The sequence below is a fragment of the Lissotriton helveticus genome, chromosome 9, assembly GCF_964261635.1.
Source record: "Lissotriton helveticus chromosome 9, aLisHel1.1, whole genome shotgun sequence".
NCBI classification, from domain to species: Eukaryota; Metazoa; Chordata; class Amphibia; order Caudata; family Salamandridae; genus Lissotriton; species Lissotriton helveticus.
In genome coordinates this window covers 594,649,265-594,669,205 of record NC_136070.1, presented here as the reverse complement: position 1 = coordinate 594,669,205, position 19,941 = coordinate 594,649,265, and the positions used below count along the sequence as shown (strand labels likewise).

The 19,941-nt window shown below is 48.0% G+C and overlaps 1 protein-coding gene across 2 annotated transcripts in view; it reads left to right on the top strand.

Moving 5' to 3' along the window:
* Positions 1 to 9,726, top strand: part of MTA2 (metastasis associated 1 family member 2) — a 386,348-nt gene extending 376,622 nt beyond the window's left edge. For both annotated transcript variants that reach the window (XM_078660594.1, XM_078660595.1), the window contains one exon: positions 8,820 to 9,726. In XM_078660594.1, the coding sequence (XP_078516720.1) occupies positions 8,820 to 8,988 (169 nt within the window). In that variant the 3' untranslated portion in view covers positions 8,989 to 9,726. The remainder of the gene's footprint in view (positions 1 to 8,819) is intronic.
* The last annotated feature ends 10,215 nt before the right edge of the window (positions 9,727 to 19,941 follow it).

The window sequence follows — 19,941 nt, the reverse complement described above, 5'->3', positions numbered from 1 at the left end:
ATCCTGGGACCGGTTTCGGATTTATAATTCTCATCCATGAGGTTATGCAAGAACGGCTCGATCCGAAACAGAAAACATTGCAAATTCAACCCAGAACCCAAAAGATCATTCTTCAACCCCTAAAGCCTCAATCTAAAAGACAATTAGCTTTCGAAGTGGCTATAGACATTCCTATACAAACTCCTAAGAGGAAGAAAAAGGACATTGCTACTAACCCTTTGCATATTCCCATACTTACCTCACCAAACCCATCAACACCACCAGCCATTCCTCTACCTGATTCACCACAACATTCTGAGGGTGGCCATATTTCTCCTCATTTCACCTATAATTGATGAGGATGATCTATCGGAGGACACATCCTGGGGATGCTTGAGATGTATATGATAGAGCCACAAGGAGATACAAACTCAGACCTTTACCCCTCACGTCCATCACTACCAGATGAGGCCTCCGCCTATCGGGATCTAATAGCTAGAGCTGCAGCTTTTCATAATGTGCCTTTACATAAAGACCCTGTGGAAGATTACTTCCTTTTTTAAACATTATCTACTGCTCAAAGGGGATCACAATATATACCAGTCCTTAAAGGAATGTTAAGTCATCTAGCAGACAGTATCTGAAAGAAACAGGTTAGCGATAGATTCCATACCGTAGAAATACCCCCAGGCGTCAGACTGGATCCCGAAAGTTTTCGTCAGCAGTACCCCTGAGCATCGGAAGGTGGAGTCTTGCGGCTCAGTGTCCATCATTGGCGTCGTGGTCGCTGGGATGATGTTGTGGCAGCTACATAGACGCCGCCCTCTCGCCCTGATGTCAGTTCTTTCTTTTTCTGTGCCAGCAAGCGCAGATCTGGGAAGAGCAAGCACCCCAGTCACTTTTTGCCTGAGATTTTTAGTCTCCATTTTTCGAGTCTATCGACTCCTGGTGCCGATTGGGGATGCCCGGTTTTAAGTCCTGTGGAGCCTGTCGCATGATGTCTGTGACCAAGCCCCACGACGTGTGCCTCTACTGCCTGGAGCGCGACCATGACCCCAGGTCATGCTCCGACTGTCGGGCCATGGCACCCGAAGACTTTGCGGAGCGGTCCCGAAAGTTGCTAGAAGCCCGGTAGTCGGCTTGTGCCGTCACAGGTCCTGGTCGAGGAGGAAATCGAGGGAACAGGCGCGGAGCCACCATCACCATTCTTCGGGTTCCAAGTCCTTGCACTCTGGTCGAGTAAGTCGAGGCACTCGAAAAAGAATTCTAAGATGCATCATCGTTCTCTGACTTCCCCTCGCCGGTCACGCGGCTGAGGGTGTGGGTGGTACCGCCCCCGTGACTCCGGCGGAACCTGTGCAGTCGGCCCGACCTATCCACCCTTTCTGGGAGCAACTCCGGCCCAGGTCCAAGACTTTCTTGCAGCCATGGCTGCCCTTTTTGAGCTGTCGGCCTCCGCCGATGCGCTTTCGGCCCCCGCAGGCCCGACTGGGAGTCCTTGCCCTGTGCCGCCACCAACTTAAGACCCACTTGGATCTAGGCCTGGATCCCGGTCAACGCTGGTTGACCTCACAACTCCTCCACTGATGTCGACTCCTTCCCCCGTTATTACCACTCTGTGTGGGATACAGTTGCACGAATGCTGCCTCCGTGACCGGAGGAGGCCCGGACAGTGCTCACCCAGGCTGTTGCTGAGGGGGGGAATGTAGCGAAGTTCACCATACGGTGCGGACTACACACCGCGGACTCGCTAGGCAGAGCGATTTCCACGATGGTGACGCTCTGCCGCCACGCTTGGCTGCGGTCCACTGGTTTTTCGGGGGTTGTCCAAAACACCCTTATTGACATGCCCTTTGATGGCTGTCGCCTTTTTACGACAAAGCTGATCATGCGCTGGAACGCTTTAAGGACTCCCGGGCCACGGCCAAGTCCTTGGACCTTTCTACCACGCGCACTGCCACTTTGGCTTTTTGTCCCTTTCCTGGCCATGGAAGGGGTGCCCGACACGTTCCTTCAGCCACAAGGCACAGAACCAACCTCGAGGCGGCTGTGGACATGGTTCCCGCCGTGGCGGGGCAGGGGGCCAGCGATCGGGTCAGTCCACCTCCACCCCCGCAGCAGCCGCCTCAAAGCCTTCCTAGTCCGAGCTTTCAGGCCCATCAGATGCCAGTAGGCAGCTGGATTTACCATTACCTCCCCCTTTAGCACACCATCACTTCGGACAGGTGGATGCTGCAAATTGTCCTAAGGGGTTACTCCCTCCCCTTCGAGACTACCCCTCCAGCCATGCCACCCAAGTACCACCGCATGTCTGGGGATCATCTGCTACTTCAACCAGTCGAAGTTACGGCCCTTTTGGCCAAAGGGGCCATTAAGCGCTTTCCTGTGACAGAAGTAGGTTGTGGTTGCTATTCCCACTACTTTCTGGTACCCAAGAAGGACAAGGGCCTGCGTCCTATTTTGGACCTCGGGGACATCAATCGCTTCCACCGGAAGGAGAAGTTCAAGATGCTAACTCTGGTTCCGGTCTGGTCTGCTCTCGACCCTGGAGACTGGATGGTAGCACTGGATGGTAGCGTTGGACTTGCAGGATGCATATTTCCACATCCCCGTCCTGCCGGCCCACCAGCGTTACCTGCGATTCACGGTATGCCACGAGTATTTTCAGTTCACCATGCTCCCCTTTGGTCTTACCAGTGCCCCTCGGGTGTTCACAAAAGTGATGGTGGTGGTCGCAGCCCATCTTCACAGATCAGGGGTTCCAGTCTTCCCCTATCTCGATGACTGGTTGTTGAAGGCGAGCTTGCCCCAGACAGTAGTCTCTCACCTCCAGACTACGGCCGACCGCCTGCATTTGCTGGGGTTCTCCAGCAACGTTCCGAAGTCGCACCTGATTCCCTCCCAGAAGCTCCCTTTCATCGCGTTGTTCTGGACTTGACGCAGCGGGTCTGGGATATTCAGGCTATAATTCCGATCTTTCAGCCTCTATCCCAGATGGCATATGCGGGCTCTACAGTGGGACCTGAAGTCCCAGTGGTCACAGCATCAGGGCAACCTGTCCGATCACGTCCAGGTCTCGGAGGGCACTACACAACAATTGCAGTGGTGGCTCACGAATCGCAATTGGGTCAATGGCAGATCCCTCTCCCTTCCCCAACCAGAGCACACAGTGGTGACGGATACGTCCCTCCTGGGATGGGGTGGCCACATGGGAGAGGCGGAGATCAGAGGACTCTGGTCTCCGGCAGAGTCCGGGCTCCACATCAACCTTTTGGCGCTTTGGGCAATCCGACTTGCACTGAAGGCATTCCTTCCCTCTGTCCGTGGGAGTGTGGTGCAGGTGTTCACGGACAACTCCACCGCCATGTGGTACTGCAACAAACTGGGTGGGGTCGTGGACTCTGTCAGGAGGCTCTGCGCCTCTGGACATCAGGGCATTTCCTTGGTGGTTCAACACCTGGCAGGTTCTCTGAACGCCATGGTGGACAAACTCAGCTGTCGGTGCATGATGGATCACAAATAGTGTCTGCATTCGGACGTGTGGCGCAAGGTCTCTTTCTGCAGTGGGGAGAGCCTTGGTTAGATCTATTCGCCACCGAAGAGAACGTGCAATGTCAGCGCTTCTGCGCGTTGAAATTTCCGAGGCGGCACTCTCTCAGCCACGCTTTTCATCACCAGTGGAGTTGCGGTCTGTTGTATGCCTTTCCGCCTATACCACTTCTGCCCAGAGTGCTGAAGATCAGGCGCGACCTGGCCCAAATCATCCTTGTGGCTCTAGATTGGGCACAAAGATACTGGTATCCTGAGCTACTAAGCATGGCCATCGATCCCCTGATCTGACTGCCTCTTCAGGAGGATCTTCTGTCGCAGCAACAGGGGACGGTCCTCCACCCGAACCTGTCCAGCCTCCACCTCCATGCATGGACATTGAGCGCCGACAGTTGACAGCTTTCGACCTTCCTCCCGAAGTCTGGGATGTCATCTGGGCAGCCAGGCGTCCCTCCACTAAAACAGTATACGCCTGCAGGTGGAACAAATTTGTGGAATGGTGCACAGCAAAGTCTGTGGATCCTCTTTCTGCCCCTCTTTCGGAGGTTTTCTTCTGTTCCTTCTTACTTTGACCCAGCAGGACTCTGCTCTGGGCACTATCAAGGGCTATCTTTCGGCCATCTCAGCCTTTTTAAGGCTTCCTAATCAGCCTCCTCTTTTCAAGTTCCCTGTTAAAATAGATTCTTGAAAGGCATTGCCCATGTTCCCTCCTGTCCATTTCTTGATGCCTCAGTGGGACTAGAATCTTGTTCTAACGTATCTGATGTGTTCTTTTGAGCCACTTCACAACTGTCCTTTTCGTCTTCTCAATGTTATAGACTGCTTTCCTGGTTGCCATCACCTCTGCCAGAAGAATGAGTGAGCTCCAGACTTTCTTCTAAATCTCCTTTTCTTTCTGTCCATCCGGACAAAGTTGTCCTAAGAACACGTCCATCTTTTCTGCCAGAGGTTGTCACTACCTTTCACATCGGGCAAACAATCACTTTGCCAACCTTCTTTACACCTCCCTCAAGAGGTAGAGGCTCCAATGTTTGGACCCAAAACGTGCGCTCTCATTCTATCTGAACCGCACACAACAGTTCTGGGTGGATGATCCGCTCTTTTTGGCTACGTTGGCGCCAAGAAAGGTCGGGCAGTGCACAAGCGCACCATCTCCCGGTGGGTCGTTCTGTGCATCAAAGCATGCTATTCTTTGGCTAGCACGGAGCCTCCAGTGGGGCTTACTCGTTCGCTCTTCCAGGGCGACGGCCGCCACTAATGCTTTGGGACAGGGGCTTCCCTGCACACGTTTACCAAGCACTATTGCCTGGACAGCCAAGTCCGGAGAGACTGCTTCTTTGGCTGTTATGTTCTCCAGAACTTTCTGGTGTGGTCTTGAATAGCAGACCCTCCACCGGGGTTGTTATTGCTGGGGTATCTATTTTACGGTAAGGAATCTATCACTAACTTGTTTCTTTCAGATGTACAAGTTATTTACTTTCGGTAATTGAATATCTGTAAGAAACATTAGTTAGTAATAGATTCCTTACCGCCCCACCCATCCTCCCCGTTCTGTGATTGGATTTCTATGGTTAAGGTCATTCCTTTTTAGCGCCCTAGTTTCATTGCACCAGTGGTCAGTTTCTTGCATGGCTCAGCGTTCCTGGCGCTGAAAGTCATGTACACAACTGACATCAGCACGTGAGGGCTGCGTCTAAGTAGCTGCTGATACGTTACCCCGGCGACCACGTCGCCAACGACGGACGCGGAGCCAAACAACGCCACCTTTCGTCACGCAGGGGTACTGCTGAAGAAAACTTTCCGAATCCAGTCTGACTCCTGGGGGTAATTCTACAGTAAGGAATCTATCACAAACTAATGTTCCTTACATATGTATCATTACCGAAGGTAAGTAACGTGTGCATTTGGTTTCATATTGTGCAGTTCAGACACTAGATGTATATGTTTTGCTTCCTCTACACCCACTTTATTGCCAATGCCCCCGAACTCCTGACCGCCGACCTGCTGGCATTAATGCGGCCCTCGTTAACATCCCAGACCAAGCTTGGTGGCCCCTGGGAAAATGTTTGTGAGTACCCATGCTCTAGAGCAGAGGTCTTCAATCTGTGGGGCGCGACCCCAAGGGGGGTCGTGGAGCCCTTGGAAGGGGGTCGCAGATTCTGTCAGAGCGCGCAGTTCCTGGCGTTAGGCTGACTGAGGGTGCTCACAGAGGAGGCCTAATCCGCACCGAGGGGTGAAAAACATCAAAGCCTCATTAACAAGGAAAATGTCTTTTAAAGACCTGTGAAGTACTCTGGTGTGGCTGTGTGTGTGTGTCCCTGAAGCTGTTTCAGCCGGGCTCACTTACACGAGCTGGGGGGGGGCTGGGGGAGGAGGTTGTAGTGTAGCCCTTTGAGTTCAATTGACGTTGCGCGCCTGGAGCTGTGGGTCCCGCGACAAGTCCCATAAATCATTGGTTCAAGTCCAGGAGCCCTCATACCTGGCGCCTGTGTGGGAGAAATGTGCCTGAGAGTCTGTTCTTCATGGTGAGATGTTGTTACAGCCTATCTGCCCCCTCCTACCCCGCCCCCAGCAGGGAGGCACAGAGATGCCCTCCCATGAGCGGAAAAGAAGGAAGAAGATGCAGAGATAATGCCCCCCCCCCCGCCCCCCCCATGAGAGAGGCACAGAAAAGGAGGGTGGATGAATGATGGGTGAATGATGGATGAAAGGGTGGACTGATGAATGGATGTATGTAAGGATGAAGGATGGATGGATGTGTGAAAAGATGGATGGATGGATGAAAGGGTGGATGGGTGGAAGAAAGGATGGATGGATGAAAGGGAGGATGGATGGAAGGATGAAAGGGTAGATGGATGTATGGATGGATAAAAGGTTGCATGGTTGAATGATGCATGGATGGATGTGTGAAAGGGTGGATGGATGGATGGATGGATGGATGGATGGAAGGATGTGTGAAAAAGTGGGTGGATGAATGATGGATGGGTGGATGAAAGGGTGGATGGATGGATAAAAGGGTGGATGGATGGATGAAGGATGGATGTATGGATGGAAGGATGAAAGGGTGGATGGATGGATGTGTGAAAGTGTGGGTGGATGAATGATGGATGGATGTGATGAGGTCTAACAGGCGCATTTATGGTTGTAAAAAGTTGATGATGAGGAGTACCAGTTTCTAGAAACTTTTGTCAGAAGGGGTTCCTTACGCCTAAAAAGGTTTTACAAGGGGGTCTCGGCATAAAAAAGTTTGAAGACCTCTGCTCTAGAGGACACATTTTTTGCAAGTGCATAAGGACAAAGAAGTTTTAAGAACTAATCCTAAATTCCTACTTACGGTAGTATCGCAATATCACATGGCTCAATTCATGGAATTGCCTGTATTTTTTCCTCAACCAGACTCCATGTCAGAGCATTCCACACAAATTTCAAAAGAGCACTCATGTACTATATAGATAGAACACAATCCTTGCGGAAAACTCAACAACTATTTGTGGCATTCTCCAAACTGCATAAACTTTAAGCAATTTCCAAATCCCGTATTACACATTGGATAGTAAAATGTATCCAAATCTGCTATGCTAAAGCCAAAAGATCCCTCCAAAAGCAGATTCTACTTGCTTAAAAGGGGCTTCTATGGCATTTCTAGGCAATATTCCAATAACTGACATACGTGAAGCTGCTATATGGACTGCAGCACCTACATGCACAAAACATTTCTGTTTCGGTGTTATGGCATGACAGCAAGCAAATTTTGGGCAAGCAGTACTACGAAGATTTTTTTTGTTTTTAAATGTACCGGGCACAAGTTAGTCACCGCATACAAGGAGAACTGCTTTTTAGTCTATGCTAAGCATTTATATCTACAGCCACACATGCAATAAAATGGTGAATGTTACCCTGAAAGCATCTATTTGTGGCATGTCTTGCTGTAGATTCGCATGCACCCACCCTCCTCCCCTGTGATGGGTGCTCCTTGCATTTATATACATCATACATTACATGGTCCTCTACATAGGATACATTATCCTTTAAATCCATCCTCACCTGCCAAGCAGAAAACATCTAACAATGGAGTCGATGACCATTTGCAGTACAAGCAAGAGGTGACCATGTGCAGTACAAGCCAGAGGAGGAGTCCCTATACCTTGTGACTCGAAAGACTTCTTCGAAGAAAAACAACTTGACACTTCTGAGCCCAACACTAGATGGCTTACTTATGCTAAGCATGTGTATCTACAGCCTCATGCCATCAAACACACATAAATATACACACACATATATATTATGGATCTGTTCTTGGCATTTAGTGCTGTAGATGTAGACTTGTGCATAGTCCTGCCATCTAGTTTTGGGCTCTGACGCGTACAGCTAGTTTTTGTTCGAAGAAGTAATTTCGAGTCGTGCGGTATAGTGACTCCACCTATCGCCGGTAAAGTGCATGGGCATCTGCTACATTGTGAATTTTTTCTCAGCCATCTGGTTCAGAATCTCTGTGAGCTCCTTTTTAATGCCGCTTGATCTCATCGGGCCCGTGGATCCGTTACTCGTCTGTTGCCTTTTCAATCTCGCCTACTCTTCGTAGAAGAAACAACTTGGACACTTTTTAGCCCAACACTAGATGGCAGACTTATGGTAAGCATGTGAAATTACAGCACTACATGCCACAAACAGATGCTTACAGGGTACACTAACATTCACCATAGATAGATAAATAGATCGATCAATAGAGAGATATACACACACCTATTTTACTCAACCTGCCAATTTCAGGATGGTGTTAGTCATCGCTGAATAATTGGCTATTGGGTAATCTAATCATGAAGTGGACATTTTTTATAATCACAAGTGAAATCCTCATGTCAGAATAAGGTGCTGAATCTTCTTGAAATTCTGAGCGGTGAAATGTCAATCTATTTCACAGGCTTTAACAAAAATGGAAGGCTCATCATGTGGATGGTTGCATAAACATTTTCTTTGAAACTCTTTTAAGAGCTGTGTTTCAGGCAAATATGTTAACAGCCTTTAACTAGAGAAAACCTGCATGCATCATGAACATTACAGGCAAGTACCATTTCTTCTGTCTATAGAATTTTGCATCATTTTTCTATAAGACTGGATATCAAAGAAATCTTTTGTTTTTATTTGTCAAAAGCTTATCATGTTCCTCAAATCCTACGTGAAGATTGGCTTACTAGATTGTGATATTGCTATGTGGGGGACTCTGTTGCATATAATTGCATGAATTTCCCTGTTTTTCCATAAGGCTATCTTATACGAATTCTTTTTTCCAGGGCGCTGCGAAAAGCTCTTACTCATATAGAGATGCGTCGAGCAGCACGGAGGCCTAACTTGGCACTGAAGGTGAAGTCGACCATCCCCTTGAGGCCAACACCTCCACTGCCACTCGTGCCCCTTGCACACCTGGCTAACACCTGTGAGCCCATTGTGTTGGAAGACTAATCTATGGCAGACATTTTTTAATATTTATCTATGGAAGAATGAGACAATTGGATCACCAGACTTCATGTGCAGTTCGCAGGCTTTGTTCTCTGTGCCTCTGTAATGCCCATCCTTATCCTTGCAAGGAAAAAGACTTCCCCTCCTATCAGGACAGGGATTCACTGATTTCCCCCCTTTTGTTTCCAATCCTGAATTCCTTCTTCCCCATTTTAGTCCTTGACTCCCTTTCCTGTACAGCCTTTGCACGACTGGAGTGAACCTTCACCTCCATGGTGAATCTTGGGACAGAGAAGGCTGGGTGATCAGCTGCATGCTGAGATGAAGTCTGGTATGGCTACAGATTGCGATCCTGAAATCAAGCATATCTGAGTGTTACTGCGTCATCCAGTAGACCTTCCCTCAAAGGAGCAGATGTAGTGACTTATCCGGAGAACCTTCTGTGTGATACACACACATCTTCCAATCACCTACTCATTTTTGGTATTGTTTAGCAGTTTTTTTCTTTTAACGTTCCCTTCTATGATGGTGTTGGATGCTGTTTCCTGTGGTTGGACTGTCCGCCCCTACAGAGCAGTGTGCAGAGGACCCTGCAGAATGACCACAGCCTGCATTTCCAGAAGACATTTTTGTACAAGGAATACCTGAAAAATAATACCCAACAAGTTTTTAAAAAAATAATTGGATTCTGTAACAAGTTTTATCTAGTGCAGAATAAAATAAAGACCAATTTTTTCTTCACTAGTGTTTAGTAGCTGCCCAGCCTTTCTTGCCTACTACTTACATTTCCTTTCTATTTCTTCTCTTCCTGAATCTCCTTCCACTGCCTCCTCTTTTCCTTTATTTATCACAGACTTTGCTGTAATTTCGTTAGTGGTAGAAGAACTGGTGGTTCGGGTTACTTGACAGTGTGTAGAGCAGGATGGTAAGAATCTCACAGCAAAATAGATTATTTGCTACACTTTAGTCACAACTTGCAAGTGATCTTCTGGGACCTTCATAAGTTTTTCAACCAAACACCGTTTCAATCAAGGTAAAATAAAGCATATTGTCTGCATGTATCAGTTGGGTGGTACCATTAACTGTATTGAGAAGCAATAATGTGGGAGCTGGGTAGGACTATCCTTATCTGTGTTTTTTCCCAGGCTCTTGATTACATCACTTCATAATGTTCCTTCTCTCACTCTTCCCTAATTATCAGACTTTTTTGGAGCACATGCCCTAGCACATTCAATGTTTAATATCAGAACTTGATAGAAACACTTCTCCTGTATATTAGTAGCCCTGTATTCTGATTTGAAGGCGTAGGATTAGTCTATGATGCTGCAGTAGGCATCTTTGAAGGGCTGGGGCTCCTGCCCCAGTCAATCCTAAGCACATGTTGCAATACTGCCTATTCTCCTGTATGATGCCAGACGGCGCCCCATGACTTCCTGTGTGTTATCTTCATAGTCAGATTCTTTTGTCTGCAGTTGGGTATAGGATCACACTGGAAGAGCTCCAAAGAATCTACAAAAATTTGCAAAGAAAGTCAACCGAAGACACTTTGAATCACGGAAGGCCAGTAGACCACATCAAAGATCGGAGGCAAACCACCTCGACCCCAACAGGGGACCCAGTCAATAAACACCACATGGCTCGAGACGGCAAGGGAGAGGGACAGCTAAGGGATATTGGGAACACCACTTTCAAGTTCTACCCTAACTGCCCGTACAGGTTTGTGCAGAGGGATCCACACTAGGTCTGCAACCTGTTCCTCCTGACTGGCCAAAACATCTGATAAAGACTTCTAGCTACAGATTCCTTACCTTTTGAATTTCCCAGGTGTAGGAAAGTGGCTCTATATATACTGGACCAAATTAAGGTACAATGTGTACAGAGTCCCCAGTCCCCAGAGGTTTGGCAGAGGCTAAAGTTAGATATAACCTTACTCTCTAAAGTGGTAGCTTGGTCGTGCAGTAAAGCCGTATCAGAGGACCGTGTAAAGCATTTGTTGTACACACTCAGTCAGCAAATGGTCTCACACACTCCAGAACTGAACTCTAGGCCAATTGTTTTGTATCAAAAGATATAGATGTTTTATTTTAGAACCAACAAGGTATCAACATGTACTTTCTCAGAATGAATTACTTTAGTTAAATGCTTTTCAAAAAGGCATTAGACTTTTGGAATGCAATAGTCACAGGTGGTTGCAATAGGCAACACAATTTCAAACACAATACAACATTGAGCTCAATGGGAATTTTCAGTTAAATGCAATAGATTACTTTGTGGCTTACTTTTCTAACCACAAGACTGGATCCTAGATTCAGTCAGAGGACACGTCCTGTAAACAGTTAAGTAAAAGCATTTTGGTTCCAGTAGTGATTTTTAAGGAATATTATTGTATTTTAAAAGTTGACAAACTTTTTCAGTAGAAATTACCAATGTTATCCTATGGAAGGAAATTCAAGTTGCAGGTAAGGTAGGTTTGCGTTACTTTTGTAATCCAGTACTGGACTCCTAGGTTCAGCACTGGGACATCTATCTAAGACAGGTAAGTAATTACATAATGGTAGTTGGTACGATGTTTAAAGAATATTTGTAGTTTGCAAAAATCGATCAAGAGAAATTTCACAGAAAAGCAGACAATGGTGTCCTATGGAAGAAAATTCAGGTTACTTATAAGCACTGTTCCCAATAACGTGTGCGCATGTGCACGCGCGCAGCTCGGTTAAATGTAGCGCGCAGTGCTGTGTGTGGAGCGCGCACACACAGCACATCGAAGGAGAAAGTTTGCACCACTGCGGCCCGAAAAACTGGTGTTTCTTTCAGGCTGTGGTGCATACTGTTGTGCTATTGTTGAAGTATTCATGCTAATTGCAGCGCCATCACCAGCAGCAATTAACATTATTTCTTTAAACAAAAGCAAACAATCTGCTCGTCATCAGCCCTGCAGCTGCAGCACTCTATTAAGAAAAGAAATTCAGCAAACTACAACACGGTGTGAAAAGCACACGTCATGTTTGTAAACTTGCTGATTTTCTCATCTTACCAGAGCTGTGCTGCGCGTGATTGTGAGACTTTGTTAAAGTGTTCAGGTTAATTGCAGCTCCAGACGGGCGCTGCGATTAACCTGAAATCTTTAACAAATGCCCACAATCACCCCCCAGCCCAGCTCTGGAAAGAAAAGAGATGCAGCCACTCTACAAATGAGGCGTGAAAAGCACAGGTCATGTTTGTAGACTTGCTGAATCATTCTTAACAGAGCTGGGCTACATCTCACCATAGAATGTCAAATTTATGTTTTCGCGAGGTACATAGTGAGACCTTGGGAAAACCGAATAAGAACTCAAATGGAGAGGGTGGAGGTAGCAACTCCAAGCGCTGCAGCTCGAGTGAAAAAACACAAATCTACTTGCCAGAAGAACAATACTTTAAATGTAGAATACCTTAAATTTTGGATTCCGTTGATTATTTAAACTGCCACCTACACCAATACGCAAGATGAGCTCTCCTCCCAGATTCTTACAAAGGAGGATCACAAAGATGGCAAGGACGGTGTTAAAGCGAGCTATTTAACACCGCAAACAAAAAGTGTTTAAAATCCATTTTGAAATATCGAGAGCAGAGTTTCCCTCTAATGCCCTTACTAAGAAAGCCCTTGGAATGTGTGATGTTAAACATAAACAATGATTTCTATGTGTTTCTACTTTCGAGCTGCTTGCACATTGAAATACCTTGTCATGCATAACCTATCAAACGTAAATATGTACACCCAAATATGAAGGCACCTGATATGAAGTATCAAGATCTCTTTTGAAATCCCTCAATGCAAAAGAAGCATGGAATATTTTCAAAGGGGCGTGGCCAGTGTAATTAAGAGCGTGGCTTAAGACACATAAGCAAAAAATCTGTTTTTAGCATAGTGTGCCTCCCGACTTGTATTTTGCTGTTTCTGTCATTGCATCCAGTTTTATGATACAACAAGTAACAACATATCTACAAGTCAGAACTATTGCCTTGGTCAATGGTTGTTAGTTGCATAAGATGAATAAGCAGCAACTATGGCTTTCATATAATATTGAAAGCTTCCACTTAAACCCCTGGTGACACCACAACTATGTTGCTGTCCCTGAGTTTCAAAAAGAGAAGGGAAGTAAGTGTTAGTGAAGAGAATACTCCCGACAGATGGATCAGTCCTTTACAAACTTGCATCTGCTCAGACCTGCATCTAGATAAAAAATATTGGCAAGGCCTAACTAGCCTTCCACCCTTCTTAGTTTGTTCAGGTGAGCACGGTTACATGGAGCAAGCTGTTAGAAATGACAAGATGGGAAAAACAAGAATAAAAGGTGCCTGCAAGGGACTTCGTTTAGGACCATTATTTAACAGATAGTGATTCTGTGTTGAAAATAATCACAGAAAATGTAAAGAATCAATCAAGTACTAAGATCATTAAGTTCAGGAACGCTGTTACTTAAAGCATTCAACAAGCTACTTTGAGAAAATACTCTACATAGTAGAGAAGAGAGAGACACGGAGTAGTTATTCTTTTGAAAAAAAACATTTTTATATAAAGATTGCTTAATCAGTCATACGGGTTAAAATCCACATTAAAGGTTGAAATATAGTGCTATACAAATGAAAAAAGGAAAAGTGAAAAAACAACCTATAAATCATTTGCAACAAAGTCCAATCCTGTATCAATTTGAAAGATTACATCTATTTTGATACAATAAAAAATTATCTATGAAGGTTAATCATAAGCAAAGAAAAGGACTGAATGTTCGACGTTTCGGTCTTCGATGGAACTGATCCTTAAGACCTTCTTCAGGACAGTACAGTATGACGACCTCACTGAGGTCATCGTGCTTGCCGCAGACCACGAACCCCTGACAGCCTGTGCTGGAGGAGAAGATTTTGATAGTCTGAAAAATCGGACGTATTGAGTTTATTTAATATGGACATCGTACCACCACGGAAATTACGCAAAGTGGTCGTTTTCATTCCAGCAGAGAATTGATATCTAAGACCATCATAGGAAATCGCCCATACTGGAGCCTACAAGGTCTTTCTTGAACAACGCAGTAAAGGGTCAAAACTGTTTGCATACTGTACTGTCCTGAATAAGGTCGTACGGATCAGTTCCGAAACGTCGACCATTCAGTCCTGTTCGAGGCATGTGGGCTGCTAAATTCATATCTTAACATTAGATCGCCGCCTAGTGTTGGGTCCGGATGATCGCACATTGTTGTCTTGGAAGAGTCTTCGAAGTATCCTGAGATAGGTGGCTCCTCCCCTGGACTACAGTGCGCATGGGCATCGGCTCCATCCCCAGATTGTTTTTTTCCGCCATTGGGTTCGGATGCGGTCTCGACGTCTCTCTGCCGGAACCGAGAAAAACTAGCTTTTTTACGGCCAAAAGGCCTTATATTCTTTGCGTCGGTATTGTTTGCGCACGGTCTCGAGTTCTTCCGTCTCTTTGAGTCGGATTCAGCGGAGTAGTTTCACTCTTCGGACATCGAGGCCTTCTCATCGCGACACGACCGCAACTTTTCAGCATGGAGCGGAGTCCGTTTAAGAACTGTCCGCTCTGTGGGTCCAAATACCCACATATAGACGTGCACCCGGTCTGTAACAAATGCCTTTCACCAGACCATAACGAAGACAACTGCATGGCCTGCGCAAGATTCAGGTCCAAGAAGACACTCAAGCTTCGGCGCGCGGTGCGCCTCGAGGCCAGACAAGCGGCCCCGGATCCAGAAAACATCTTCGGCGACCAAGAAGAGGAGGACCAGAGCCATCATCTTCAAATCTCCCCGCCCGGGACGGAGGTCGAGGCGGATCCGGAAGACGACGACGGAGTCGTGGGTCAAGGCCTTGAATACGTCGACGAGGTAGGGGACGTCGAAGAGGTTTATGGGGCCGCGGAAGATAGCTCAGGGGACGAGCTATGCCCCGAAGGTTACGAAGATCGAGATCGGGTCACGGGATCGCCTGTCGGCCTTACCCAAGACCCCGTACCGCAAGCCACGGCCCCGCCTTCAGGCCCGGCCACGGACATACTTGCTGCGCAGCCAGTATTGAAACCGAAACTGAAACCTACGGTATCGACTACACCTAAAATGGCCGACCCAAAATCGAAACCGAAACGTATGGATTCGAGCGACCCTAAGATGGCGGCCGTACCACCAAAAACGGCTAAACCCGCTGCTTCATCGACTCCGTCGGCCTCCGGTCCACAGAAGTCAAAGAAATCTGTCGATTCGAAATCGGCGCCAGAGGAGGGATCCTCTAAGAGAAGGGTGGTCGGCACGGGTCAACCGCTGCGACGCCGGCAAAGCCCGCCAAAGCCAGCGACACGGCTCCGGTTCCGACTGGGACTGCGTTAGTCGGACGCGTGGTGGAGACGGAGCCGACAAAATCACAAGGATCGAAGGCTGGCACATCTGCGCATCGGTCCAAGGACTCTGGTTCGGCGGCTGCGGCATCATCGTCCAAAACACAGAAGGGCCAACAGGACGTCGGATCCGAGGGCAAGGTCAAGACCTCCTCGTCGGTGCCAAAGGCCACTGTAAGTGACGCGTCCCTCATTGCCTCTTCACTACAGAGAATCAGGGAGAAGGCCTCTGCTACGTCGGCTCCGATGCCATCGCCACAGAAGCCGATGGACGTTCCGGTGAAGCCTGCGGGTAAACTTCTCTTCCTTCTGCCGCCAAAAGAGGCGCCGAAGGCCTTTTCAACAAAATCGACGCCAAAGAAGTCGGATTCTTCAACGGCAGGGGCACTTTCAAGTCGGGTACTCGACTCAGAAGAGGATTCTGAGCGTTTTATCGACGCAGACACAGGCAAATTGACCCTTTACAAGAGGAGGATCACTTCACAGCCAGTGGACTCCTATGTCATCTCCCTGAAGAAGAAAAAGCTTCCCCAAGACGCTTCAGGCCTCATGGTACCTATCCAGCCTCCTCCAAGAAGGAGCCCAACTCCTTCTCCAGAACACTCTGAGGGTGAGGGATATGATGAAGATGACCAATACACTTTCCCCATCAATGAACCAGATGCACAGCCAGATTCATATGATGACATTGGTGACCAAGGCACCCAAAATGTGGGGCAAGACCCACAGCCTTTCAGTGCACGTGCATCCCCTACAGAAGATTCTGCAGGTTTTCATGCACTCATTGAGAGGGCAGCTGCTAATCATGATGTGGACATGCATGCTGACCCGGTAGAAGAAGCCTTTCTATTTGACACTTTTTCAGTCTCTGAAAGGACAGTAAAGACACTGCCTATGCTCAAAGGGGTCCTCAAGCATGCTGCGGACATCTTTAAAGAACCTACCAGGGCGAGAGTGGTCAATCCACGTATCGAAAAAAAGTACAGACCAGCACCTGCAGACCCTGCATACATTCGGGGACAGTTGCCGCTTGACTCCCTGGTGGTCGCAAATGCCCGCAAACGGGCCAACTCCCGAACAACGGGTGAAGCCCCTCCCCCGGATAAGGAGTCCAAAGTGCTAGAGGCTGGAGGCAAAAGAGTAGCTGCACAGGCTGCCAATTTTTGGCGTATTGCAAATACACAGGCACTCTTGGCACGTTACGATAGGGCGCATTACGACACCCTAGAGCAAGTTTTACAACACCTGCCTCCGCAGTTTCAAGAGGGCACCAAACTGCTTATAGAGGAGGGAAAACTGATCTCCAACGCAGCCATAAAGTGTGCACTTGATGCCGCGGACACAGCCGCTAGGGCCATTAACACTAGCGTCATGCTGAGACGACAGGCGTGGCTCCGCATATCGGGGTTTAAACCTGACATTCAAACAACCATACTTAATCAGCCAGTCAATCCTGATAGACTGTTTGGTCCAGATGTTGACACCACCTTAGAAAAAATTAAAAAAGACACCGAAACTGCTAAGTCTATGGGGGCCCTACAATCACAACAGTTTCGTGGCAATAATTTTCGTCGCTCAGGTGCGCGTGGAGTCACCAGAGGACAGATGGGTCAACAGTCACAATTCTCTAGAGGTGGAGCGCAATCCTCGTACCCCAAACAGAACAAGGGGGGTTACCGAGGAAACAGCACCAGAGGACGCGGCAGAGGGAACAACAACTCCCGCTCCTCTACCCCAAGCAAACAGTGACTCTCTGTCACTGCCCCCCGACCACTTAACACCTGTCGGGGGGAGACTACAGCAGTTCCTGCCCGTCTGGAGAAACATCACCACAGACAGGTGGGTGCGACAACTTGTCCAGTACGGTTATTGTCTAGAGTTAAAATCCACTCCACCCAACATTCCACCAAGGCAAAGGCCTATGTCCGCAGAGCACTTGCACTTATTGCAGCAGGAAGTGGTGGTGATGCTGCAAAAAGGCGCAATAGAGCTCGTGCCAGTGGGAGAGGAAGGCACGGGGGTATATTCCCTGTACTTCCTTATTCCAAAGAAGGACGGATCTCTCAGACCCATTCTAGATCTGCGTCCCCTCAACCTGTATATACTGTCAGAACATTTCCATATGCTTACACTGCAACAGATTCTTCCCTTGTTAAACCAAGGGGACTTCTTAGCAACCTTAGACCTCAAGGATGCTTATTTCCACATTCCACTACACCCGTCCCACAGGAAATACCTCAGGTTCACTATCCAAGGCAGGCATTATCAGTTCAAGGTCCTACCCTTCGGAGTCACCACAGCCCCAAGAGTGTTTACCAAGTGTCTGGCGACAGTAGCAGCGCACCTCAGGAGGCAGAACATACATGTCTACCTCTACCTGGACGACTGGCTCGTTCAAGCCAAGTCGGAACAACAGTGCGCCGCGGACATGTCGACTACCATTCACCTCCTTCACGATCTAGGTTTCTCGTTGAACTACCCAAAGTCGCATCTTCAGCCGGCACGTGTCCGGCAGTTTCTAGGTGCGACGATCAATACCCTGACGGCCATGGCTCAACCAAACCAAGTCAGGATAGACAGCATGCAGTCTCTAATCCAGAAGTTCAGACCACAACACTCACTTCCAGCGAGAGTGTTCATGCAGTTGATAGGCATGATGGCCTCCTGCATCTTCATAGTCCCTCACGCACGGTTACATATGCGCCCGCTCCAGGAGTGCTTAGCAAATCAGTGGACACAGGCTCAGGGACAATTGACAGACCTAGTGTTGGTTACCAGTCGGGCATACGACTCTGCATTGGTGGAATCCACACAACCTTTGCAAGGGCCGACTGTTCCAGGACCCAGTGCCACAGATTATCCTGACAACGGACGCATCTCTCCAGGGATGGGGAGCTCATCTGCTCACTTACACAGTGCAGGGACTATGGACGACGCAGCAACAGAAGATGCACATCAACTATCTGGAACTGATGGCAATCTTCATGGCGCTCAAGTCCTTCATTGTACATCTGTGCAACAAGGTAGTGTTAGTCCGGACGGACAACATGACCGCGATGTACTACATTCAAAAGCAGGGGGGCACCCACTCGCAACAGCTGTCATCTGGCTCAGGGCATGTGGCGGTGGGCCATTCAGAGGAACATCTTCCTCATGGCAGAACACCTCCCGGGCAAGGACAATCAGATGGCGGATCTGCTCAGCAGATACAGCCATCAAATGCACGAGTGGGAGTTACACCCATCTGTACTCCACCCGTACTTCCAGCAGTGGGGTCATCCGGAGATAGACCTGTTTGCAACAAAAGAAAACGCAAAATGCCAACACTTTGCCGCCAGGTTCCATCACCCACAGTCGCAGGGGAATGCGATATGGATGAACTGGTCAGGCAAATTTGCGTACGCTTTTCCGCCAGCCCCTCTGATACCGCTGGTGGCAAGAAAGCTAAGGCAGCACGCGATGACTCTCATCCTGGTTGCTCCAACGTGGGCTCGCCAAGCATGGTACACCACGTTCCTCGAACTCTCAGTGGTGCCGCATCAAAGACTGCGCCTCACGCCCAGACTTTTGACGCAGAACCATGGAGAAATTCAGCATCCAGATCCGCAACAGCTCAACCTGGCGATCTGGCTCCTGAAGTCCTAGAGTTTGGATACCTTAACCTACCTCCAGAATGCATGAACATCATCAAAGAGGCAAGGAAGCCAACTACCAGAGCATGCTATGCTGCAAAATGGAAGCGTTTTGTCATTTACTGTACAGACAATGACATCAACCCGCTAGATGCATCTATCCCTAACATCATTTGCTATCTGCTACATCTTTACAAGTGCAATCTAGCGTTCACTTCTATTCGGATACATCTCTCCGCCATCGCAGCTTATCTTCAGAATAGGCAGCATCTCTCTGTCTTCAGGGTGCCTGCCATTAAAGCTTTCCTTGAAGGTCTGAAACGAGTCATTCCCCCAAGAACACCGCCAGCTCCGGTGTGGAACCTCAATGTGGTCCTCACCAGACTGATGGGACCACCATTCGAGCCACTGCACTCGTGTGAACTCCAGTTCCTAACGTGGAAAGTAGCTTTCCTAATTGCTATTACGTCACTGAGGCGTGTTAGTGAACTGCAAGCGCTCACAATCCAAGAGCCATTCATTCAGATTCATCCAAATAGGGTAGTGCTACGTACTAACCCCAAATTCCTTCCAAAGGTGGTGTCACAGTTTCATCTCAACCAAACTATTGACTTGCCGGCATTCTTCCAAAACCCACAAACGGTGGCGGAAAGAATGCTCCATACGTTAGACATACGGAGGGCGTTGATGTACTACATAGACAGGACACAAGCCTTTAGGAAAACAAAACAACTTTTTCTTGCCTTCTCACCACAACACAAAGGCAACCCTATTTCCAAAGCAGGAATAGCCAGGTGGATCGTTAAGTGCATCCAAATCTGTTATCAAAAGGCCAAGCGCACTTTAACAATACCCCCAAGGGCACACTCCACACGCAAATTGGGGGCATCCATGGCTTTCCTAGGGAACATTCCTTTAGAGGACATTTGCAGAGCAGCCACG